The sequence below is a fragment of the Monodelphis domestica genome, chromosome 4 (assembly GCF_027887165.1).
Source record: "Monodelphis domestica isolate mMonDom1 chromosome 4, mMonDom1.pri, whole genome shotgun sequence".
In the NCBI taxonomy this organism is placed as follows: Eukaryota; Metazoa; Chordata; class Mammalia; order Didelphimorphia; family Didelphidae; genus Monodelphis; species Monodelphis domestica.
This window is the reverse complement of record NC_077230.1, coordinates 367,645,170-367,672,522: the sequence shown is the minus strand read 5'-3', so window position 1 is coordinate 367,672,522 and position 27,353 is coordinate 367,645,170. Positions and strand designations below refer to the sequence as shown.

General features: G+C 38.5%; 1 protein-coding gene across 4 annotated transcripts in view; it reads right to left on the bottom strand.

The window, feature by feature from the left end:
* Positions 1-292: 292 nt before the first annotated feature.
* The window catches only part of ZMPSTE24 (zinc metallopeptidase STE24), a 62,881-nt gene continuing 35,820 nt past the window's right edge, over positions 293-27,353 (bottom strand). Inside the window, exons 7-10 of one of the 4 annotated variants that reach the window (XM_007492851.3) lie at positions 18,165-18,343; positions 12,487-12,591; positions 4,569-4,712; positions 293-2,056 (exon numbers count right to left, since the gene is read on the bottom strand). In XM_007492851.3, the coding sequence (XP_007492913.1) occupies positions 1,832-2,056; positions 4,569-4,712; positions 12,487-12,591; positions 18,165-18,343 (653 nt within the window). In that variant the 3' untranslated portion in view covers positions 293-1,831. Of the gene's footprint in view, positions 2,057-4,568; positions 4,713-12,486; positions 12,592-18,158; positions 18,344-27,353 lie in introns of all 4 variants that reach the window. The other 3 variants (XM_001381168.3, XM_056795221.1, XM_007492852.3) reach the window with 3 other exon arrangements.

Genomic DNA, 27,353 nt, shown 5'->3' with positions numbered 1-27,353 from the left:
TTAGTAACTTTGATGTTTTAAATAGTCAGACCCATGATCATATGAGCTGCATCAGAGCTGAAATAATACAGTCAAAGCAGATCAAAAAGCAGTTACAGAGCAAGACTGGCCAGGGAAAGGGGCTAGAGATAACCTTAAGTCTGTAAACCCAGAAGGAATAATGCTTCTCCTTGAAAATCAGAGCCAACTCTTCACATATCATTGGCCAACTCCTTTGGTGTTCAGAGATCGAGTCTAAGAAGTGGATAAAAACATATATTCTAACCAACAAATTAAAGACAGAATAGACAACTTTCCATTGGCAATTTTTTAATGATTTGACTTGTGCTGGATTTAAATGTGAGTTTAAAGGCACAGGAGGAAGGGAAGGCCATCTCAGCAAGAAGGAAGAGATATGGGATAAGGGAGGCTGGAGGAATAAAACTGTAAAACTCGCCCCCTCTCATTCTGCCTAAGAAAATAAATAAAGCATTACAACAGATATTGACTTTGATCCTATTTTCACGGGGAGGAGTTACCCCAAACCTCAACTGTGCCAAGTTTTACCTGCAGAAATCTGCAGGCTGGTTCTGTTCCTATTTGGAGCAGATACCCAAAAAGCAGATGTAGCAAAAGGGACACCAGACACAAAAACTTTCTCAGGCATTGTACGTAATTATAAGGCAATCATGTGCCCATTTCTTTTAAAACGCCAAAAGGAACCTCGGGGGGTGGAGGACTGCTTTGTAATAAAAGTAGCATAACCATTGACAACTACTACAACTGGTCTAAGTGGATGCTACTATGGGCTTGATTCATAGCATTGGTCATTTCTTGGAGGAGTGGGCAGAAATCTAAATTTAAAAGGTTTTCTTAAAACAGGAATTTTTTTTTAGTTTTTACTTATTTTGTCTAAGTGTGAAAAGAACCTGTCATCTTGGGGTCTCTAAAAATTATCTTCTATTCATCCTTTTTCAAAATTTCTCCCTTGTATAGATATAGAAACCTACATAATATGGCTATTTCTGGCAGAAAAAGGAATCCATACTTCCCTTATTGAAGGCCTGGCTGAAATCAGGGATAGAAAGGGATTGCAAATTCAAAAAAACTAACGGTACCTATTGATTTACCTAATATGGTCAGTCACATGGGAAGTAAATGGCTTTGCCCAAATGCCATTAAATCTTTTATGATTTTCTTTATCATGGGACAGATCCTAAAGAATAAAATCCAATAAAAATATAATGAACAAAAAAGTCTTCAAATTACTCATCTAAATGTAGAGACGGGGGGTAGGGTCAAAAGCACATTTATAACCATATTACATCATAATAATGCCAGCTGTAATAGCAAGTACCTTCCTCCCCTTTTAAAACACTGATTGGTTGGTCAGATTAAACATGAAAAATTTAACTCCTTAAAGATTAAATTTGGTATGAGCACAATGATTTGGGACAATGGTCTTAGCCTTATAGAAAGGTCTCAGAGGAAGAGATGTCCCCTCCAAAGATGTGCCCAAAGTACCCAATGGACAGATTAAATTATGGGTATGCAAATGAATACTTTTGTGTTTGTTCAAATAAGTCAGGGGTAAATTATATCATCAAAAATAAAGTAAAAATGCCTTTATATACAATGGTTTCTAAAACTCATCCAATGTTTTCCCTTTTTCAAAAAATGGATTGCTCCAATCAATTTTAAAATGGGATATTAAGTGCATTCAAATCTGGGCACCCATCTGCACTTAATTTTTCTTTTCAAAAAAAAAAAAAGAAGGTAAAAACATCAAGAGCTAGAACATGCTGCCAGGATGGAAACTTTCCGAAAGTGTCTTTGAGCAGTCCCAGACGGTTCAGTCTTGTTTTGAATCCTGCAAAGCTTGGAGTCTCTCTAATAGTGGAGGATGGGAATAATGCCACATTGAAAATAGCCAGTCAGAAACAGGAAATCCCAAGTTGTCTTTGTTAAGTTTGATCAGAGCAGAATATAAGTCTTTAGCCTTCCCAAGTTTCTTGGCAAATGCATCCGCTTGGAACTCAAATCTTCGGCTCAGGACTGTGAGACAAAAAGAAAGTACCTAAGGGAGGGGAAGGGAAAAAAAAGAGTTACTGAAAAGAAGTACTTTTGTTCTCACCAAAGGTTTAGTGATGCTGCAACCAAGAAGGAAGTGTGGAAGTGGGGCCTGGGCATGAGGAAACAGGCCAGAATAAAAGTAAAGTTCAAATTCAATGGGATTTTAGTGGACATTGTCGTCATCATTTTTTAAACCCTTACCTTCTGTCTTAGTATCAATTCTAAGACAGGAGAGTGGCAAGAACTAGGCAATCAGTTAAGTCACTTGCCTAGGATCACACAGATAGGAAGTGTCTGAGGTCACATTTGAACCCAGAACCTCCCTTCTCCAGGCTTGGCTCACTATCTACTGACCCACCTAGCCATCCCTGTGTGGTTCTTTATGGTTTAGGAGGTGTAAGAAGCAAACTGGGAATCTAGGGCTTATAGTTTTCATCTTGATGGTCCTAAAATCTTGCCAATAGACTGTAGGACTTGACATTTTTGCCTTCTGGAATGCCTCAAGTTATTTGGAAAAGTCTTATACAAGCCTTTTGTTTTTTCCTGGTTATCTGGCTAAATTGACGTTTTTAATGTCATCTGAATGCCCAGGAGGCACATGGGCTATATGAGAACCCCACATTTACATCTTGTTCCAAGTTCTACCAATATATGTAGAAATGAGTGAAATATCTATTATTACTCAAGCTAGCTTTGAAATTCTTTATCTCTTTTAACATTTCTAGCTTATCATCCTCATCATAATCAAGTTGACTACCTTTTTGCAGTTATTATTATAAACCCCTTCCCTCCATCATAGAATCAATACAGTATATTGGTTTCAAGGCAGAAAAGTGGTAAGGGCTAGGCAATGAGGATTAAGTGACTTGTCTAGGGTCATAACTAGGAAGTGTTTGAGGCTAGATTTGAACTCCCTTCTCTAGGCCTAGCTCTCCATCCACTGAGCCACCTAATTGCCCCTGACCTTGTTTATTAAGTACGGGATTAAATAATGCTACTAAATCATGATGTGAATGCAACCCCAATGGGCTCTTGAAGGCTATGCCAGTCATTCTAAGTTTTGACAGGTTCCCATCTGGTAAAAAAGTCTATTAAATAACTGTGTATCTGTCCTGAGAACTAGCCTAGTAAAGTGTGGAGAGGCTTAATCACTAGAAGGTTACCTACCATATAATTTCTTTTTTGGGGGGTAACAAAACCACTTATGAAAACTATATACTACAACACTGGGGCCTATGTTGGTGAAGGCAGTGTTCATTCTGAGGAAATCAAAAATATGCACAGGGCTGAAAGATACCCCACTTTTGTGTCCAGCCCATAGTACTGCCTGTGCCCAGTAATAATTTGAGATGATTGTTCTTTGTATTGTGCCTCACACTCTTCACTACCTCATCAGTCCCCATCCTTACACCCTGTTAGTGCTTTTTCTCTTTATGTCTTTCCACTAAATTCCTGGGATGCCAGTCCCATTAGGACCTCTATTCACTGTATGTTCCCCAATTCATTGAAATAGGTTTCTAAGCTGGGGTCAAAAAGGACATGTCTACCTTAGCTCCACTTTTCTGCTAGGTTAATTATTAATTCCAAAGATAGATTATTTTACTATTGCTACCTTCTTTAAGTGGAGGATGCCTTCAGGGAACACAAGGTCAAAGCTGCAGGGGATCTCTAAGGGCATCTGGTCTAACTCCCAGCTAAGCAAGAAAACCCTCCCCAATGAGGGTTCATGCAGCCTCCACTACAAAAACTCTCACTAACTGCCCCAGAATATTCTCCTTAAATTGGGCTGGAATTTGCTTCTCTTCAAATTCCATTCATTAGAAGTCATAAGGCTTGAAGTCAGAGGCCTAGGTCTTAATCCTGCCTTAGCTATTTAGTCTGACAATGGGCAGGTTACCAACCTTCCATGAAGGGGAAGAGATTCAATTACAGTTGACTGATGAGGTCTATCAAGGATCCTAATTTTACCCTAGCCAAGCTGCCTCTCTATTTCTTCAGGTTTGGGATCTTCTTTTACAGAAGGTTTCTTCCTATTTCCAGAGGATCAAAAGCTTACAAGGCCTATCTCCTGGCCCCACCCACAATTTCCAGGGGTGCCCTCCCAGTTACTAAAGGTGTCCTTGCCCTCTTCCCATAGCCTTGAGACAAATTATGAAGTTTTCTTCTCAACCACTTATGGCAGGGCCATTGGCCATCCAACGGTCACTTGGCACACTTTCTCTTTTCTCAAATTTAACCATCATTCTGTAGTCTTTTTTATGTTTAGTGACAGCCTCCAAGTACTACTCCGGTCTGGGTGGGAGTCTGTTCACTAACAGGCCAGTCATTCCACTGGTGATGAAGAGTCCCCAAGTATCTGAAAAATCATCCTCCTTCTTCCCATCATGTGTTAAATAAACATAGGTTTGTTGATCTTTCAAGACCTTCCATAGAGAATGGCATAGTATTTCAAAGACTATCCTAGAGACCCTAGACTTACTGAATTATGTGAACACATTTAAAAGACCATACTTTACCTCATTGTAGGGTGAAAAAATAAACTGGAAGATGATCATTAGTCCAATCAAAGTGGGTTGAGAATCATAAAAACCAAATGCAGCAAAAAGTTCTTTTCGACTAATTAACATGGCAAACAAGAAAAAACAAAGGAAAGAATTCATCTAAAATGAAAAAGAGATACACAAATATAGTTGGAATGATTTCAGTAAAGGGCAACATTCAACAGCCTGGGTTTTATTTTTAAATTCTACCACATGCTCGTTTTAAGAATTACATTAGATTTCATTTCTCAAATACATAGAGATCTGAGTCATATTTATAAGAATATGTCATTCCTGAACTGATAAATGGTTGAAGGACATAAACAGTTTTCAGATGAAGAAATCAAAGCTATTTATAGTCATATGAAAAAATGCTCTAAATCACTATTGCTTAAAGAAGTACAAATTAAAACAACTCTGAGATGCCATGTCACACCTATTAGATTGGCTAGTAAGACAAAAAAGGAAAATGACAAATGCTGGAAGGTGAGGATATGGGAAAATTGAGACATTAATGCACTGTTGGATTTGTGAATAGAGCAGACAGGAGAGCAATTTGAAACTATGCTCAAAAAACTATAAAACTGTGCATATCCAGGAATTCCATTTACTACATCTGTATTCCAAAGAGATTTTTTTAAAAAGGAAAAGGCCCTTTTCCTCCAGTTCTCTCTGAAAGTAAGCATAGTATGTATTATTTTTATTCTCTTTTCTTTTCATCTCTTCATGTTTCTCTTAATTTCTTTATATTTCCAACATTTGTCATTTCTAATAATATAATCCATTACATTCATATACTGTAATCTATTTAGTCATTTCTCCCAATTGTTGGGAGAAATTCCCAATTGTTTTGTTATTACAAACAAAGCTTCCATGAACATTTTCTCACACACACACAGTTTTTTACCCTATCAATGATGCCCTTAGGGCAGAACATTTTCTCACACACACAGTTTTTTACCCTATCAATAATGTCCTTAGGGCTTAATCTTAGTAATGGGATCCATAGGTCAATGAGCATGACCAATTTTACAGTTCTTAATGTATATTTACATCTTTTTTTTTTCTAAAAAAGTTAGAGCTGCTCTAGCAAAATAATACTAAGCCTGTTTTTTCACGTTCCTATCAGCTTTAATTTGATCAACTTAATCCATCTGATTCTCAGTTAACATACATTACCATGACCATATTTGGCTAGATTGGACGAGAGGCAACCAAAACAAACTATTGCCAGGGCCATACTCTTTCCAAAACTAAGACTTTTCAGATTCATCATACTCAGTGGAACTTTTGTTCCAATGCCACAACCCCTTAGGAATGCAGGATTACCTCTACAGTATAGTGAGTATTAAAGTACGACTTTTAAGGAATATTTATGCTCTCTAAACCATTGTTCTCTCACCAAAAACTATGCTCAGGCTTAGGTCTACTATTAACCTAATCCAGGTGTGTGTAGGCTCTCCAGCTATCATATTTAACTTATCTAAGATTTTACTCATCTCAACTTCTTTCTTGTTTTTTTTTTGGTTAGATTTATCTAGTTCTAAGAGAGGAAAATTAAAGTCACCCACTATTAGTATTTTGTTCTCTATTGCCATCTGTATCTCATTTAGTTTTTCCCTTTAAAAATATATGTGCTATAAAACGTAATGCATACAGAACCAATATCAATATGCTTCATTATCTATAGTATCCCACCCCCCAACATAAAATAGTCACCCTTCCAATTACATCCATTTTGACCCCAACTCTGCCAGAAACAATCAGTTGCCAGAACCATACTTCTTCCAAAACCAAGTCTTTTCAGCTTGGTCATACCCAGTAGAACTTTTGTTCCAATGCCATATCCCCTTAGGAATGCAGGATTGCTACCCTCGCCTTCTGTGGATCAGCTGGAGCACAGTATATTCTGCTCCAGCCCCTCACCTTCTCTTTATATGTATCCCTCATTTTTGGTGTGTTTCTTGTAAACAGTTTATTGTCAGGTCCTGGTTTGTTTTTTTTTTATTATTCTTTATTCTATTCATTTTCTTCCCTTAGGTGAATTCATCTCATTTACACTCAGTGTCAGTCACTATCTATAACTTCTCACTATCCTCTTCTTCCTTTCCACTGTATCACTCCCGAGATTTCCAATTTCGTTCAACCAATACCTCTCCAATATGTACTCCTCAAAAATCCTCCAATATCCTCTCCCTTTGCCTTCCTAGTTCCAAATTGGTTCACCTTTCCAAAGGTCCCTCTCTTGTCCCTTCTCCCTTAGCTTTTAATTCTTATTCTATCCACCTTTCCAACCGCCTTTCTCTCAACCCACCCTTCCTTCTCTTATTACCTCAGTTCCCCAATGGGACTCCCATTCCATCCTTTATTCTAGGCCCCTTCCCTTTTGTTTCTCTGTACATTAAGAACATTTCTGCCCTTCAAATTGGGGGTGTTGTTCTCTATCCCAGGTCTGATGAGAGTAGGGTTCTAGTACTATCAGCCCTCCATCCACTCCTCCCCTCCTATGTGGCAGTTCCTCCACTTATTCTTCCTCCGTATGAAATAGCATTTCCACACTAACTTTTCCTGGTCTTACTCCTCCACTACTATTTTGACTCATTCTACTACATTTGTCTCAACCTTGAGTCTTCCATCCACATATGTCCCTTCAAAATACCCAGGCACTGACACCAATCCTGGGTCCATAGATGACATGTTCCCATACAGGAATCAATTTGATTTCTTGGACTACTTTCAATTAGTCTTTTATTATCTTTGTATGTTTCTTATAGATCAAATTTTCTGCCTATTCTTCCCCCCACCCCCCACCCCCCGGAATAGTTGAAACTCCTTTAGTTCATTAAATATCCATGTTGTTTTTTATCATTACGCTCATCTTTGCTGGATGTTATTCTTGGTTGTAAGCAGTTTTTTTGTTCCACAAAATGCTGTGTTCCATGTCTTGAACTCTTTTAATGTTGCAGTAACTAAGTCTTATGGTATTCTGACTATAACTTCAGAGAAAATTTTCTTTTTCTTCCTGCTTGTAGTATTTTCTCCTTAATCTGGGAGCTACAGGACTCAGCAATGATGTCCCTGTGCATTTTCATCTTTGAGTCTCTTTGAGGTGGTGATGGGAGGATTCTTTCAATTTCTATTTTACCCTCCCTAGAATTTCTGGGCAGTTTTCCTTGATGATTTCTTGAGTATAGCATATAAACTGTTTCTGATCATAACTTTCCAGAAGTCAACTATTATTACATTGTCTCTCCATGATCTATTTTCCAGGTCAGTTGTTTTTGTAATGTTTCCTATTCTCTTCTACTATTTCATTCTTTTGATTTTGCTTTATTATTTTTTTTGCTGTCTGTCTCAGGAAATTATTTAGCTTTCCCTTGTCCAATCCTAATTCTTTATAAATTATTTTATTCTGTGAGTACACACAAGAGAATCTCTTTTTTCCATTTAGGTGATCTTTCATAATTATGATGATTATCTTGCATTGCTCCCCCCTACTTTTTTCCTCAATGTCTCTCATTTGGTTTTTTAGGTCTTTTTAATTTAATTTTTTAAAACTGTTACCTTCTGTCTTGGAGTCAATACTGAGTATTGGCTCAATACTGTCTTAGAGTCAATACTGAGTATTGGGGAAGAGAGAATGGGAGAATTTGGAACTGAAAGTTTTCAAAAACAAACATTAAAAAATTTCTACATATAATTGGAAAAAATATTTTCAAAAGAAAACAGAACAGCATTAAATGTAATCACAGAAAATGTATGTGGTTAGTTTTCCTTCTATCTGAGACAGGAAAGGTAATGATTTGGAATTTGGAAAGGAAAGATTTGAATGGAAAGTATACCCACTGCAGGCCTATGATTGGAGATATTTTTAACTAAGTAATAACTAAAATGTTCATAGCACTTCAAAATTGAGTGTTATAAATCCATAATTTCACATGATCTATACAGTGACCCAATGAGAAAACTAGTAACTTACACTTGGGTCCCCTTAGTTGGGTCCCCTTATCCACAGTTTCACTTTCCAGTTTTAGTTATCCTCCTCAGAAAGCACCAGAAGTCCACTTGTGGCAGCAGTCTGCCCCTGACAGCAGTTTCTTTGCTTCCACTTTCTCCGTTTTACATTTTTTTGGGGGGGAGGGGGTAGAGTATATTGGGGAGGGATAGGAGGCCACAGACCACTGAGCTGAGGAGCAGGGGAAGAGAAAGCATATCTCTATGGAGATGAGCAGGTGTGCACTTATATCTGCAGTTTCAGCCATCTGTAGCAGGCTTTGGAACATATACCTCACACATATGGGACTCTATAGTATTCTCATTTCAAATGGGAAGAAACAGATGTAGAGCAGTAAGATGACTTCCAAAGATCACAAAGAAAATAATCACAAAGCCAACACTTGAATATATATAAATCCAGGGCTCCTCCCCACTTCCCTGTGCTATCTGTCTCTTTCAAATTTGAATGAGGGTAGACTGAACCAATTCACAGCTCCATCAATAATGTACATATTTCTCAACATCCTTCCAACATTGCCTAGTCCTATCTTTTGTCAGATTTACTAATTGTCTGGGTGTGAAGTGAAATCTCCCAGTTGTTTTGATCTTTGTTTCTTATTAGTGGCTTGAAGCAATCTTTCATATAATGGCTAATACTTTTTGTTTTCGTTTTCCAGATCCTCTAACCACTTATCCATGAGAAAATTCTTTTGAATTTGAATGACCATTATCAAAGATATTTGAAACAAAGATTTTTCTTCCCCAATGGCCAGTTTCTCATCTTATCCCAGCTACACTATTTTATTTTTTTTAAATTTATATATTTATGTTTTATATATATTTATTTATGTTTATATAAGACTAGCTACTATGAGCTTAAGAATGTATTAGGTTTTTTGTCTGTCAAGTTAAATGGTAACATTCAAATTTCAAATCTGGGTCTTGTCCATCCCACCAGCAACCACTGGCCTTAATGGCAGGTGCCATCTTACCCTGGTGTCTGTCAGATCCCTTCAACAATTAAAGACATATGCCCTGTTGCTACTTCTTTTAAAGCCCACTTTTCCACTTTGTTCTACCTCTTTAGTACCTACTTTCTGTCCAAAGGAGCCTTCAGCTCATTTGTAGAGAAAGATGATTTCACTTCATGTGTAGTTATTTCAAACTGTATTTACCAATTCTCTGTTCTACTACTACTCATATTTTGCTGGGACTCAAAAAAATTGGCTTTTTGTCCAGTATTAAATGAATTATATCATCTCTCTTTTGGGGAGAAGGTAAACAGGATTAAGTGACTTACCCAGGGTGATGGAGTTAGTAAGGGGCAGAGGCTAGATTTGAACTAAGGTCTACCCAGCACTCACTCCACCCACTGTGCCACCCATTTGTCCTGAATTATGTTATCTCTAAAGTCCCTTCCAAGCTCTAAATCTTGTGAATAAATGAATAAATGAAGCTGCCTATGGCATAGGTTTTAATGGAAACAAAAACAAAAAAGAATAGAAATTACTAAACAAACTGTGGTACATATGAATATGACGGAATACTACTATACTGTTAAGAATGATGGACATAAAAGAATACAGGGAAATATGAGAAGACAAGCAATACCAAGTAAAGCAGAACGAGGAGAAAACACAGAAAGACAGCATGGCAGAGTAAAGAATTGGTTTTGGAGTCAGGATATAACCTGGCTTCAAGTTCTGATGGTGACATATACTGGTTAGGCACATTTGGGCAAGTCACAATCTCTCAAGACCCTAGACAACTTTCTAAGATGGGAAGTTGCAGAACAGCTACCTGCTTCTCTCCAGATAGATGTCTACAGAGATTATACAGATACAAAATGTGTCTATCCACAAATACATGTGTATACATTTTATATTTAGTCATAAAGATAATGTATTTTATTTACACACATAGAGGGACAAAGATGGAGAAACAGGGAGATGGGAGGCAGAGGTGGAAGGGACAGGAGAAAGGAGGGAAGGGAAAGAAAAAGAGAGAAGAGTTTGGTTTGTTTGGTTCTACGATTTCATATCCATAAAATATGTAAGAATGTACATATATCCATAATGGGAAGGTCATTAAAAAATAAAATCCAATCACTCTGTACTGCTAATGACCAAAACTGACTCCAAAGAAGATCTGTGAATGTGCCTCCTTCCCTTTTTGGCAAATATGAGGGACTACGGGTGTAGAATGGTATCTGTAATGATAAACTTGACTGATGTGTTGGTTAGTTTTGATAGGTTGTTGCCTTTCCTCTTTTTTTAATTCTTTGTCATAAGGAATTGTCTTTCTGGAAAGAAAGGAAAGAAGGATCTACTGGAAAGTTAAGGAAATGTAAAAACAAGAGAGCAATGAAAATTTTATAAAAAGGAGTATATTGCAGCAGCTGGGTGGTTCAGTAGATAAAAAGCCAGGTCTGGAGATAGGAAGACCTGGGTTCAAATCTGATCTCAGACACTTCCTAACCTAGGCAAGTCACTTAACTCCCATTGCCTACCTCTTAACTGCAGAAGCTCTGGAACCAATGACGGAAAGTAAAGTTTAAAAAAAAAAACACAACCCAATGTGGAATGAATCCCCTTGTGGCCAAGGACAAAACTGGTCCAATGGGGATTTTTTTTGCTGTGAAAAGCTATCTGGCAGAATGACAAAACGAGTCACTGACTCATTAAGTAGTGCTTTATTTCTCACATCTGGAAGTCAGTAAAATGACACAAAGATAGTGATGAACAGAATGAACCTGTGCTCCCAAATTACTTCTACCTAATTGTCATGATTTATAAGTCAGTAACAGTTTAGTAAACGAAGCATGTGTCTATTTCTTTTAAGAAGGACTAGAAGAAAGAATATAAAAAAAGCAAAGTGTGGAGAAAATGCTGGATTTTCAACTTGGATTCAAGTACTGCTCTGTGACCTCAGGCAAATGAAATTACCTTGGCCAAGCTCTCTGGGCCTTCCTCTTTAAATCTGTAAAATCAAGGCTTAGACCACATTGAGGGTTCTCAAGGCGGGATTTTTACGATGGCCCTAGGGGCAATCTGGTAAAGCTTATGAAACCCTCCTCAGAACAATAGGTCGTTTGTTTTAATATGTAAAATAAAATACATAGGATTACAAAGAAAACTAGAAATAGTGAAATAGTGTTATAATAATATTTTTTAAATTCATAGACTTCTCAGGTTAAGACTCCCTCAACTGGAAGATCTCTCAAACCCATTTCAACTCTGTTGTATGAACTCAACTTTGGCATGAAGAACCAAACCCACCAAGAATTCCCACACCAGAGCCAGCAGCCAGGTAGGTATGGTAGGACATGCCTAGAAATTCCTGCTATTTGGGGGAGTCTGAAACTGGTAGATCCCTTGAATTCATGAGTTCTGAACTGAAACAGGACTAAAGTCAATAGGATGTCTGCACTAATTCTAGCATCAATACAGTGAGTTCCCAAGAACAGAAGACCACTAAGCTGACTAAAGAGGGGTGAAACAGTCTAGGTCAGGGGAAAAAAAAAATCTTAAACACTTCCCTATGATTAGTATCAGAACTGCAGGCCCATGAGTGGCCACTGCATTTACAGCCTGGGTCAGACAGGGAGACCTCATCTCCAAAAAAAGGAATGCCCACTCCACAGATTGCTCCTCTCCCTTCTATGACTTCCTTGAATGACTGTATTTGTCAAAAGATTATACTAGTAACTTGAAAAGGAATTTGGAGAAGTGAGGAAAAATTGTGGTTCCTGGTTGTCCTCCCTCAGGAAAGGATTGGCTTGTCCTCCCTCAGGAAAGGATTAGTTGTTTATGAGGAGAGCACAAGTATCTATTTAATTTGTACTGGGTAGGAGAGAAGCTGGAATAGCAGGTCCTCGGCCGAATGCTCACAAACTCACCTGACTGATAACGATATTTTTGACGGTGTGGCCTAACTTCCAGTGTCCCAGTTCATGGCCAAGAACAGCAAGAACTTCTTCATTCTTACAGCCTTGTTTCTTAGTCTGAGTAAAAAAAAAAAAATCATCAGTATAGGAAGCTGTTTTTTAGGGATATCTCTTGAATCAACAGAATGAGAATGGCCATGTGCAGAGCCTCACCAAAGTCAGTCACTGCTTATGAGAAACCCAAGGTTTTCTCTTTGTATTCCAAAGGGACAAGCCAGGAAGGTTATTTCAGACTGTGGACTTTGTTGCCCTCAGCAACATTTGTTCATGATATGTTCACTCTTGTGTTCAACACATACTTAGTGAAGGAGCCTAGCACAATGCTTTCCAAGTACTCAATTGCTGCTATTATAGAATGCCTAATTTGCACAAAGAACATATGCACCAGGGGTCCAGAGAAATGCAAGGGTAAAGCAAGACAGAATCCTTGCCTTCATAGAACTTAGTCTGGCAGAGGAATAAGATTTACAGAGAATTATAATATACCATTATCATAAACTGAAATGCACATAAAGGTTTGTTTACAAGGCACATCATGTTTAATCCTGTAAGCTAGACCATGATAAATATTGCAGATAAGCAAACTGAATTGCTCAGGATCATACAGTTACTAAGAGGTGGAGATGGAATGTGAATTCCATACAATTCCTCTAGGTAGAATCCTCTTCCCACTATGTGACAGATGACCAGCACACCAGAGGAGACAACATGCTATGTGAGAAGTCTAAAGGAAAACGTTTGTTATAAACCTTAGGCATCAAAGAAGGCAGTTGAAGGAGGGGGCATCTGAGGTGAGATTTTAGGAATTCCAGAGAAAATGGCATTAGTGAACATTTAAAAAGGGAACAAATCACCATAGACACAACAAAGCTTTATCAAGAACAGGTGTTACAAGATCAAGTTTATTTCCTCTCCTGAGAGAGGGTCAAAATTGGGATATGAGGGGAATGATGCAGAAAGAGCTTATCAACATTGCCACTAAGCACTTGGTGAAGTTTTTATGTAATTTTTGTGGATAAGATCTAGCATGTGGGCTAAGCAAGAGTACAGTGAGGTATGTAAGGAAAGGAAGTAAAGGCTGGACCCAAAGAGTAGCTGCTGGTTCACTTGTCAACTCAGCATGTCTGTGTGCCCCATGGGTATATTCCAGGCTTCGGACTGATTTTTAAAATTAATTAACAATACTTCTTATCAATTCCTTGGTAAGGGGAAGAGTATACTTATTAAACATGCAAATTACCCCAAATTAGGAAGAACAGACTGGATTGGATCTATGATTTCACTGGCACAAGGAACTTCCCTCTATTAATACAGACTGTCATCTTCTTTGAAAATTATAGTCTTGGAAGGGCAGCTGGTGGCTTAGTGGACTGAGACCCAGGTCTAGAGATGGGAGGTCTGGGGTTTGAAACTGGCCTCAGAAACTTCCTAGCTGTGTGACCCTGCACAATTCACTAATCTCCATTTAGTGAATTTTTGCCTGCCTTTAATGCTCTTCTGCTTTGGAACCAATACTTAGTTTTGGTTCTAAGACAGAAGGTAAAGGTTTTTTATAGAAAATTAGTCTTGGCAAGCTGTCAAGTGTGACTTATCCACCTAGGATCATACCACAAGTGTTCCTACTTTTGTAGCCATGATCAAGGTCCAAGGTTTCCTAGCTCTGAGGTTAGTTCTTTTCTGACTATATAATGCCACCTCTGTCTCTCCAGTTATTAGAGATTAAAAATCAGATTTAGATGATAGAATCTGGATCTAAAAAGATGGCTATACTTTACATCACCAGAATCTAATGTGAAATTTAACAAGGACAAACATAAAACTGAACTGACAATTCAAAAAATCAATTGCTCAAGAATAAGACATGGGAATCATAGATTGATTGCTTATTTTGAAAAAAATGTAAGGTTTTGGTAGATTTTAAGCATCATATTAATTAATGACATGATGGTACAAGCCAAAAATCCCTTATTAAATCTTTTCCTGAATTACTACTAACAAAATAAAAAAGTGACAGTCTTAGGAACTCTGTTCTAGCTAAAATGCATCTGGAGCACAACAGTTAGGTCTGGGCTCCACATTTTAAGAAGAACTGATAACTTGAGGATATCCAGGAGGGCAATAAGGATAGTAGTAACAAATCAGAAATGAGAAATGAAGCCTGGAGAAGCTTAAGGAGAACATGACAGCAGCCATCTTCAAGTGTTTAAGTACTGTTTCAGAAGGAAGTAGATTTGCTGGGTTTGGTTCTGCATGCAGAACCTGGGTCAATGGGTCAGTATTGTCCCAAAGAGGCAAACTGAAGCTTAACATCCACAGAAATTTCTTAACAATTGGGATCCATGCAAAAGTATAAGAAGCAGCTTTGTAAGAGAGTAGATTCTCATTCATTCAATCTCTTCAAGCAAAGAAGGGTGATCCCATTTGGTACACTGTGGAGGGAGATACGGTCAGGCAGGCATGTGTTGTTCTAGATGCTCTCTGAGAACCTTATCAACTCTGGGACCCTGTGAGGGCAAGGGATGATGATGTCTCCATGATAATTAGAGTTGGCCTCAAATATAATGCTTTCAGATTTGCAGTGTGCACATACATCATCTCATTTGAGCACATAAAGTGAGGCTGTGTAAATCCACAGAGAAAGGAGTGATGGGCACATTCAGCTCCATAAAGTATAAACCCCCAATTCCTTTCTGCCTGAGTATACACAGTATCTGCCACAAAGCAGGCACTCAATAAATGTTTGATGGCTGATGAGGATGGAGAATGTGATACCCGGAGGGGGAGACCACATGAGAGCTGGAGATCTCCTTAGAGACCTAGTGAAAGTCTAAATGGTGGCATAATCCAGCCATAACTACACTGAGGAATGTCAGAGGCTAGATATATGAAGAGTGTCTCTCTCTCTCTCTCATTGCTTTGACAATAGCAGTAGGGGAAAAAATGTAGAAAAAGTTTAATTTCTTCCTAGTATATGTGGAACATAATGAGGAATATAGGCAAAGAAAGGCAATAACTGTGTGAAGTATGTCCTCAATTCTCTCTTCTTAGCTGCCAGATATGGTCCTTCTGTCTGTGTGAGGTGTAGCAAGGGAAGATGAAAAGCAGAGTGCAAGGATTGATTGACAGTCCTCAAAATCTGGATTCTGTAAGAGAGCTGGTGGCGGAGAGGGGGGTGTCAAGATTCTAAGCTGTTGGAGGAACAGCTTTCAGCTGTCTGTCTGAAGCTGGATTTCAACACTAAAGCTGTGAATATAGGACTCTCCCTAGAAAACCCATCTTTCAAGCTGCCTGTCTTAGATTATCATCAAAAAAAGGTTGAGAGGAAATCTCCATTCATTTTGGTGGACAGAGTGATTTTGGAAGAGAATTTCGCCCTTTCCTGGATCTTCTCAGGACTTTACAACTGGATACTGCAGCCTGACCCACCAAGGACTCTGGAGAGAGTGAGAATCTGGGCTTCCTGTTTAGACTTTAACTATTAGTTAACCTTTAGTTTAGTTTAGACAGGTTAAGCTTAGTAGATAAAGTATATTGGGTTAAGTATCTGGGGTTTTAATAGTCAAATGGTCCATTAACCCTTTTCCTTCCCTTCCTTTATTAATAAACTTACTTATATAATTGTGTTTTCCCTTTCCTGCACTCTTCCCCCTTCCTTAAATTCCCTATAACAGAGGTAAGAACTTCCTTGAGTCACTGAGCAGGCTGCTGCCCCTTCTATGCATTTTGTGAACTCCCAGAACCACTGAGCAGCCCCATCTCACTCACTGCTAACCTGGATGGACTTTGCCTCTTGTCCCTAGACCAATGCAGTAGGGATTCAGGCATGACCCAGGTTGCTTCCAAATGGTCTTATCACACGTTTGGCCTTTCCTGAAAACTTCCCCCTGCCATGGGCAAAATTCAAACTGGTGCCACAGGAACACAACACCCTGCTTCTCCCTCTGAAGAGAAATGTCAGATGGGCCTCTGGACCCTCCTCCATCAGTGTAAGTCTGAGGATACTTAAAAGAGTGCCAAGCACATAGTAGGGGAAAGGGAAGAGGATGAGCATTTACAGTGTATATTATATGAAAGGTACTCTGCTAAAAGTTTTCCAAATTGTGAAGATTAAAATTAACTCTCCTGATTGTGAAGCTTAAAATTGTAACCCCTGCCTATTTTTAGATTTAATCACCAAAAGTGTAAATACCCTACTTAAAAGTTAAGTATGGAGATCTGCCCATTTTTAGAGCTAATCACCAAAAGTGTAAACATCCTACTTAATCATTAAGTGGAGGTCTGTGACTCACCTGTGTGACAGTGGATGATTAATTAGTATCAATTGACTGCCTCCTCTGGGCAGTCCTAAAGCAAGACTTCAACTGTGATTGGTAGACATGGAATTAGGGGAAAGCACAGGAAGTGAAGCAAGAGAAAGTGTCTTTAAAAGGGAGTTACAACTTCCTGAATGGAGTGCTACTGGCAGTTCTTCATTCTTTGAAGTAGAGGCTGGTGAAGAATGTGCTGACTGGACCTGAGACCCTGTTTCCTGGTGAGGCTGTTCTAAAATCTCTTCCTTTGAACTGACACATGGTGAGTGAAAAAGCTGGCTCTTAACTGCTGGATTTTTCTCAAGAGACTTCCCCAGGCCCTCAGCTTTGCCGAAGCCAGCTAAGAACCAATTCTCTCTGCTCAGATTGGCCACGTGGTCAGAAGTAAATTACTTAGTGCTTAGGCTATACATCTTACCCTATCCTCTCGCTGATATTTCTTACTTCACTCTTTCTACATTTTGTAAATAAACTGTAAATAAATTTCTTTGGAATTAATATAAATTCCTGGAGACCACGCTCTTAAATAATCCAGTCTAAACTTTATATAAATTAACCCCTTTTCCCTTTTATAAAATATTATCTCATCTAACCTTTACAACATTCCTATTATTATCCCCATTTTTTAGTTGAGGAAACAGTTAAGTGACCTGTCATGGGTCACCGAGCTAGTGTGCCTGAGGTCTGATTTGAATTCAATTCTTCCTGACTCTAAGTCTAGTATTCTAACCACTGATCCACCAGCTACATTGCTTTTCAATTTATTATGTAGATTTAGCTTTATGATTTTCTAGGAACCAATAACAACATTCCTCTTCCTCAAACATTCCAATGAACAATGCCTCTCCATGTTAATGATGGCTGCCCAGTCTCCATTACAGGCTTGAGGGTTAAGCTAAAATGTATTAGTCCCACTCCCCTTCCCAGACACAGTGTGTTGATATGGTTTCAGTCACATTTTTAGTAAAGAATTTATCTTCTCTTCTTGTATTTTTCAAGAATTCCTTTATCTCATGAAATTAGATACTTCTTTGTCCTAAGACAAAGACATCACTCTAAAATACAGAACCTCTATTTGAAACCCAATTTGCTCCTAATGGACTGTGGCCATGTCATGAGTCAGATGAAAAGAAACCACTACAGCAAGCAGTCATTATGGGCCAGGAAACCTCTAATCCTTGCACTAGAGGTACAAGGGATGCTCTGCCTCTGGATAGGTATAGAGATAGTCAAGGGATTTCCATATTTTCTAATCAGGGGCTACACTCCTGGGAAATGTGGCTGTAGTTACTCCAGCAGAGGACAAAAACTCACTCTCACTTTGGCCTTTGTTTCAGGATTCTCCCCCTCTCCAATATTCTGGGGTTCTATGGAGGTCTCCTCCTGATGATCTTTGTTCAGTATCGAGTAGTCTTCCAGCAGTGTGTCAAACAAAACTATCCGCTTGTTCTTGAAGAATCCATAAAAGTAAGCATTGCTGTGAGAGGAGCGTTTTGAACCTATTGAGAGAGTTCAAAAGAGAGAGAGCAACTAAACTTTCAGAGCCTGAAAATAGCTGGGTTCTAACTCACCGTCATTTACAGAGGAATAAAGAAAACCACCTTTCTGTCAGGCTAATGCTCCATTTTAAGGGGACTTAGTCACCTATCTAAAATAATTGTTAAAATAAGCCACAACAATCAATACCTACAATAATGATTTACTTTGTTGAACCCTATGACCCTAGGATATCAGTACAGAAATCATAAAGCATGTTAGAGGGAGCCCGTTGTCAGTGAGAGGGTAAACAATCTGCCCAGAGTCACAAGCTCTCAGGGGCCAGAAGTAGGTCTCAAAATCAAATGGTCTTCCTGTTCCCATAGCTGGTACTATCTCCCTTGGTAATATAACAGGAAACAAAGATGCGTTTTAAGTTTAACATCACTGCTAATAAGAAGCCAGATAATACTCCACTCAAATCTCATTTTGACTTGTCACATGGTAGCACAGCAATCCTGACTTCTCCATGCTTTGGAAGTACAGCATGAATTCTAAGAGACTGTTCCAAAGTGGAAGGCTTGGTAGACAGGCCCAGTGGCAGACTAGAAGCAAATAGCTGTATGAGAATAGGCTGATTAGAAGAAAGGCTCAGCCTCGGACAATCAATCACCAAATGGTCAATGTTCAGGCCATGGAAAATCAGAAGGTACACCCACAAAGGAGTGGAAAAGCTGTGCTCTATGTAAAAGGAGGGACCTGCTCTGATGAAATAATGATCTTTACAAGAGAGAACTTAGGAGACATATGGAACGTTTATGCTTCCAAAGTCTGACCTCTATGCACATTGAAAGAAGCAGCTGATGGGTAATTGTCTCTCTTTAATAGAGGGCAGACTAGAGCCCAGTGAGGTCACATGATCACTAAGTATTGGAGCCAGGATGGGAGAAGACAGGACAAGAGGGGAGGAGACAAGACAGGCCAGGTTGGGTCAGGTCAGGATGAGAAAAGATGGGACAGGACAGGGCAGAACAGGCCAAGACAGCCTGGGCTTGCCACTTCCAAGACCAGCACTCTTAACACTGTGCCATGCTAACTCTGCCTTAAATTCTTTTTTTAATCTATCAGGTCCTTAAAATCTTTTTACCAGAGAATATTAAAGTATTTATTCAATATTCTTTGACTTGCACTGATTATTACTTAGATATTTTATGTGTAGGAAAACTGAAGTCATTGGGAAAGTTATGCTATAGGTTTGTAAAATTTAAACAACTTTTTTGAAAACTTTTAAACTGTTTTTGATCCTAACAAAGAAAATATACACAACATAAATTAACCTTTAATGAAAGACTCAAAGTCGTCACTCTGAACATAGGATTTTACATCTCTGATACCGATGGCAAAGGGGATAGGCCACCGGGCTGAATACATACTGATCCAGGAAATGCCATGTGCTAAGTTGTTATATAAAAGGCAATCATTCTAGGCAGCCCAGGAATCAAGGAAAGACAAGAAAGGTTGATGATGATAATTAGTACTTACATAGTAATACTTTAAGGTCTGCAAAGAATTTTACAAATATCATTCATTTGCTCCTCAGAGAAGTGTTCTTACTCTTCTCATTAAGGAAAACAGAGAAGAATTGTCCAAGATCTCACACAACTAGTGTCTGTGCCATATTTGAGCTTAGGTCTTCTTGATTCTGTACCCAGAGCTCTATGTTCTTTACCATCTAGCTGCCTAGCTACACACTACAGATATATGTAAGATGAGGCCAGCCTTTGACCCAGCCATAGCACTGCTGGGTTTGTACTCCAAAGAGATAATAAGGAAAAAGACTTGTACAAGAATATGCATAGCTGCGCTCTTTGTGGTGGCAAAAAATTGGAAAATGAGGGGATGCCCTTCAATTGGGGAACGGCTGAACAAATTGTGGTATATGTTGGTGATGGAATACTATTGTGCTAAAAGAATAATAAAGTGGAGGAATTCCATGGAGACTGGAACAACCTCCAGGAAGTGATGCAGAGCGAAAGGAGCAGAACCAGGAAAACACTGTACACAGAGACTGATACATTGTGGTACAATCGAAGGTGATGGACTTCTCCATTAGTATCAATGCAATGTCCCTGAACAATCTGCAGGGATTTAGGAGAAAAAACACTACCCACAAGCAGAGGACAAATGGTGAGAGTAAAAACACTGATGAAAAACAACTGCTTGACTACAGGGGTGGAGGGGATGATTGTGGAGAGACTCTAAATGAACACCCTAATGCAAATATCAACAACATGGAAATGAGTTTGAATCAAGGACACATGTGATACCCAGAGGAATCACACATTGCCTATGGGAGGGTTGGGGGTGGGGGGGAGGAAAAGAAAAGTAAGAAGTTGAGGCCAGAAGTTCAAGTTAATAGGTGAAGGGATAGTTTAAGTGATTTCAATATAGGTAGAAGAGAAAAGAATATACAACATTGCTGAAAGTAGGGAGATAATAGGAGGCAGAGCCAAGATGGCAGAGTAGAAGTAGAGAAGCTCCATGAGAATCCTCTCCAATCAATGTTAAAATAACAGCATAAAATAAATAATGGAGTGAAAGAACCAATAAAGACGCAGAGTAAAGAAACTTTCATGCCAAAGACAACTTAAGGAAAAACATTAATTGCTCATGGGTAGGACGAGCTAATATAATAAAAATGACAATCTTACCCAAACTTATTTACTTACTTAGTGCCATACCCATCGAACTACCAAAAAACTTTTTTACTAAATTAGAAAAAACTATAACAAAGTTCATTTGGAAGAACAAAAGACAAGGATATCAAGGAAAATAATGAAAGGAAAATAATGAAAAAAAGTGTGAAGGAAGGTGGCCTAGCAGTACCAGATCTCAAACTATACTATAAAGCAATGGTCATCAAAACAATATGGTACTGGCTAAGAGACAAAAAGGAGGATCAGTGGAATAGACTTGGGGTGAATGACCTCAGCAAGACAATCTATGATAAACCCAAAGATCCCAGCTTTTGGGACAAAAATCCCAAAGTTATTTGACAAAAACTGCTGGGAAAATTGGAAGACAGTATGAGAGATTGGGTTTGGATCAACATCTCACACCCTACACCAAAATAAATTCAGAATGGGTGAATGACTTAAATATAAAGAAAGAAACTAAGCAAATTAGGTGAACAATGAATAGTATACGTGCCAGATCTTTGGGAAAGGAAAGATTTTAAGACCTTGCAAGAGTCAGAATAAATTACAAAATGTAAAATAAATAATTTTGATTATATTAAATTAAAAAGGTTTTGTACAAACAAAATCAATGCAACCAAAATTTGAAGGGAAGCAACAATTTGGGAAAAAAATCTTCACAACAACAAAAACCTCTGACAAAGGTCTAATTACTCATATTTATAAAGAGCTAAATCAATTGTACAAAAAATCAAGCCATTCCCTAGTTGATAAATGGGCATGGGATATGAATAGGAAATTTTCAGTTAAAGAAATAAAAACTATTAATAAGCACATGAAAAAAATGTTATAAATCTCTTATAATTAGAGAAATGCAAATCTCCAAACAACTCTAAGGTACCACCTCACACCTAGCAGATTGACTAACATGATAGCAAAGGAAAGTAATAAATGTTGGAGGGGATGTGGCAAAGTTGGGACATTAATGCATTGCTGATAAGTTGTGAATTGATCCAACCATTCTGAGGGCATTTTGGAACTATGCACAAAGGGTGCTAAAAGACTGTCTGCCCTTTGACCCAGGCATAGCACTGCTGGGTTTATACCCAAAGAGATAATAAGGAAAAAGACTGGTACAATAATGTTCATAGCTGCACTCTTTGTGGTGGCAAAAAATTGGAAAATGAGGGGATGCCCTTCAATTGGGGAATGGCTGAACAAATTGTGGTATATGTTGGTGATGAAATATTATTATGCCCAAAGGAATAATGAACTGGAGGAATTCCATGGGAACTGGAATGACTTCCAAGAATTGACACAGAGTGAAAGGAGCAGAACCAGAAGAACACTGTATACAGAGACTGATACACTGTGGTATAATCAAATGTAATGGACTTCTTTATTAGTAGCAATGCAATGATCCAGGACAATTCTGAGGGATTTATGAGAAAGAACACTATCCACGTTCAGAGGAAGAACGGTGGGAGTAGAAACACAGCAGAAAAACAACTGCTTGATCACATGGGTCAATGGGAATATGATTGGGGATGTAGACTCTAAATGATCACCCTAGTGCAAACATTAACAACATGGAAATAGGTTTTGATCAAGGACACAGGTAGTGGAATTGTGTATCAGCTACAGGAGGGGGTGGGAGAAGGGGAGGGAAGGAACATGATTCTGGTAACCAGGGGAAAATATTCTAAATTGACCAATTAAATAAAATTTAAAAAATTTAAAAAACAAACAAAGAGAACTTGAAAGATGGGCAGAGAGCATCTAGTTCACCGATGTGAGAGGGGTGCACAGCCGGCAGGAGGCTACAAGGAGTAAGGACCAAGTCAACAGCAAGCCCCTCCACTCCTCATATAATGTTCCAGGTTCTGAATCTAGGCCAAAGCCAAGAATCCAGACCCTTAGCCTCTGCCTAAGCCAACAGCAGTACAATTCCATAAAGTTGCAAGCAAGCATGCAGTAAGGTTCAGAATTCCAGCCCTGGGTAGTCTATGCTTGATCTGTATAAGCCCAGAGCAAGGTCAAGAGTCCCAGGCCAAGCTTGTAGTGAAGACCTGAGTCACAGCAATTTGAGGCAATCTGTGTAGCACTCCAAGTCAGTATAAACCCAGATAGGCCTCCAGATCCGCAGCAAGGACAGTCACCAGGATATGCTGGCCTGTGGGAGTCCATACCTAGCTAGACTTTACCAAAGCTCAAGGCAGAGTCCCAGAGCAAGGTATTCCACAGAGTGAAAGTCCACAAGCCAGAGTGAGACCAAAAGTCCAAACCTAAGGCTAGATTTTGAGCCATAAGCAGACTCAGGAGGTGACTGAATCAGCAGTGGGAGGTAGCTCTCAGAGCTTATAGTCCATAGGCCTTTGTTGATGAACCTATATAGGACACACGTGCTGGAGCATGCCAAGAGGGGGCTGCTCCCTTCCTCCTCTCCACATGCACCTGAGGACATTTCTCACATCACCCGCCCCTCTGCCTAGCAGCCCAATTGGGATACTTCCTCCCTCCTCTGATTAGAGTAAGGTGAGGGGCTCACATGCATCATGAGGGTTGCAGTTTGGAAACTTGTTCTCTAAAAGGTTTGCATCACTGCATAGGTCATCAAACTATCTGAGAAGAACTAAGACAGATATCCAGAAATAAGGCAAAAGGTAGCATCGAGGAAGAACTGAAAATTAAGAGATTGCCTCCATCCTTCCCGAGAACAGTCTACCTTTAAAATAATAGTGAAAGTCAAGAAAAAGGCTGGGAAGATGAGAAAACATTAAAAAAAAATCCTAACCACAGAAAATTTTGTGGCAACAAAGAACAAGACACAGACACAGAAGGAGACAGTTAAATCAAAGCAAACACACACAAAGCTCCATAGAAAAATATGAACTGGACCCAAATTCTGGAAGAACTCAAAAAGGATTTTGAAAATCAATTGAGGCAGAGGAAAAAATAGGGAAGTAATAGGGTCAATTTTAGGGATTGTCCCAGTGAGAAAAGAGTCAAGAATAAATGTTGGGGTCTGATCCAAAGAGAAAGAAGTCACAAAATAATTCTCATAGAAGATGCCTCTATGTTCTCTCTAAGGCTAAGGCCTTGTTTAAGGGACATGTCTCTGGGACATGTCCAAAGCTCTGTGAAGATGGCATTAACTCTCCCCAACCAACTTTTAGATTTAATCACCAGAAGCATATCATATACGCTTAAGTATATGTAGGTCCACAATGCACATGCTAAAGTGGGTGACAACTCAAAAATAACTGACTGCCCCCTGGGCAGTCCTAAGAAAATTTATAAACTATAATTGGTCCACATAAAGTGGAGGAAGGCTCAGGAGTGCCACAAAGAAGGGTCTTTAAAAGGTTGACCCCTTTCCTGGCTCCTAGAGGAACTAGCTTCTGGAGAGCCCCCCTGTCTTGGAGGAGGCCTCATAGCTAGAACCCTTGCTTTATACACCACCAGGCTCTCTGACTCATGGACCTCCAGTGGAGGGATACTGAAGCCTGCCTGGTTTGAATCAGGCCAGAGTAATTATCCAGTATGATGTTAGATACATTCTCTACCCTCTTTCTCATTTCTCTACTTTCACTCTTTCCCTCTATTTATAAATAAATATTGCTATAAAGTCATTTTGATTTGGGATAAATTAATTTTGATGACCACATTTCTCTTATATTTAGACGAACCTTAATTTTTAACCCTTACAGCTCCTTCTAGAGATGTTTTTATTCTATCTCTGGAAGAATCTTCAACTTCTTGTATCAACTCTCCATAAACAAAAAACCTTTTATAATCTCGCAAGCAGATGTCTCACCAATATACACATATCTTGATATACGGATCTAATTGCCTAATAGAATTCTCTCATTATAAAAGCTTACCTTTTTGTCATAATAAACATAGTGATATAAAGCTATGCAGCCTGACCCCACCTTATTGATTCATTCATTTCAGCATTTTGAACCCTAACAAGCGCAGATCAGGCATCTGGCATCAAAATCTCTAGGAGACATGAACATATCCCAGATAAGACAATTGCAGCTTATATTAAATGAAGCCTTAGCCTTAGAGGGAATATAGAGGTGTCTTCTGTGAGAATTATTTGTGGCTTGTTTCTCCCTGAGTCAGATCCCAACATTTATTCCTGGCTCTTTTCTCAGGGCATTAGACCCTAACATCTCTTTGATCCAACCAGGGAAAAGAAATGAAAGCAAAACAAGAATAAGTGGGCCAAATGAAAAAGGAGGCTCAAAAGCTCATGGAAGAAAATCATTCCTTAAAAATAAGAATTGGATAACTAGAAGCATATGACTTCATAAGACATCAAGAAATAATAAAACAAAATCAAAAGAATGGAAAAAAAAAACAGAAGAGAATGTGAAATCTCTCATTGAAAAAAAAAATGACCTGGAAAACAGATTCAAGAAAAAGAATTTAAACTGGACTACCTGAAAGCTATGATTAAAAAAAAAAAAGTTTGGACATCATAATACAAAAAATTATCAAAAAAACTGCCCATATATGTTTGAACAAGAGAGTAAAATAAAAATTGAAAGAATCTATAGATCACCTCCAGAAATAAATCCCTAAATGACAACTCCTAAGCATATCATAGCTAAATTCAAGAACCACCCACAAGTCAAGGAGAAAATACTGCAAGCAGACAGAAAGAAAAAATTCAAACACCATGAAGCCAGTCAGGATCACACAGGACTTAGCAGCTTCCACATTAGAGGATCAAAAGGCATGGAATATGATGTTCTAGAAGATAAAAGATATAGGTTTACAAACCAGAGTCACTTATCTAGCAAGGCTGAGTACTATAGGAATCATATTTCATATCAGTGTATTTATGGTTTTATTTTGAGGTTTTGGTTGTGTGTGAGTTTGCTCTATGACAATGACCAATATGGGATATGGGAGAGTGTGTTTTGCATGACAATAAAAACAAACCAAAAAAAAAGTAAGGAGGTAATAAAGATCTAAATTGGTGAACATAAAACCAAGATATTCTCCTCCAAACTTAAAAATTAGCTAATACTAGAAGGTAGGGAAATAGCAAAAAAAAGACACTGAGTATTTTCTTAGATTAAATGCTACAATTATTTAGCAAAATAATCTTGTTGGCATCAGGTAACTCTACAGTTCTATAATGCCCTTGCCACAGATACACAAATATGATGGAACTAATCAGAAAGAAATGTTTTTCTGTCTACACATTAATTGGCTCATGCTTTGTAAGCAACAAGAAAACATCAAAGTTTTAGGACACTGTTATTTTATGGGTGACTTTAGCATTAGAATACATATCCAGTCAGTACTAGGCACACAAAAATGAGGTGGCATCAAGAAAACAGACCAATTTCAACATAGGCTCTGTTAATACCAGATTACTTTTATGACTTGTGAACTTTATCTAATTTGATCCCATGAGAACAAAAGGCACCAGTTGAGAGATAACATCATATTATACCCATTTAATAAGATGAGGAAACAGGAGCTCAGGGAGATTACATCACCAGCTCCTGGTTAGTCCCATTGCCAAGAAGCATATGAGGACCTGACACCCAGGTCCAAGTTCTTTTGGAGCATGTTCTTTTGACTATTCTTTAAGATATTTCATTTTCTTTGGGGAAAAAAAAGAAGACAAAACAAAACTGTTTACTACTTTACTTCTTGCTGATTCTATCACTGGGAAGATTTAGTTTTCTAATTCTAACCGAGAAATACAAATTCCATCTTTAGATTACATGTGGCTCTCATGTCATATGTGTTGGCATGCAGAATTCTCCTACATTTCTCCAAGACAATCCATGGCCCAGGGGTATTTCAATAGCATACTTAGCTCTGATCTGCAGTTTGCTCATTCCAAGAGGATCAAATGAGATAATATCAGTTAAGTGCTTTAAAACTGGAAAGTACAATACCACAAAGGAGACAAAGGAAAAGAATTTTAAAACATAGGCATAATGGACTCTTAGTCCAGGATGGCAGTGTGTACCTAGCAATGGCTTGTAAAAATATATTTTCCTAGAATACTATGAATCTAATTAATTAAATTTTAAATTGAAAAGGAAAGTTAAAAAACTTGCCTATATATGGCTACCAAGCTATGAACCAAGTAACCTCCAATGTAAGAATAGTAGTTAAAAAACGCCCCCAAATTCACAGAAGACAAAATCCAAGAAAAGGCAGCAATGAAACCCATACCACCTCAGATGTTTATAGAATGCTCAAAGTATTAGCATATGAGCAAAGTCAACTAAGGGCAATAATGTAAGAAAGCAAATTTGGACAAAAAAGAATCAATGCAATTACATAGGAAACTCAATAA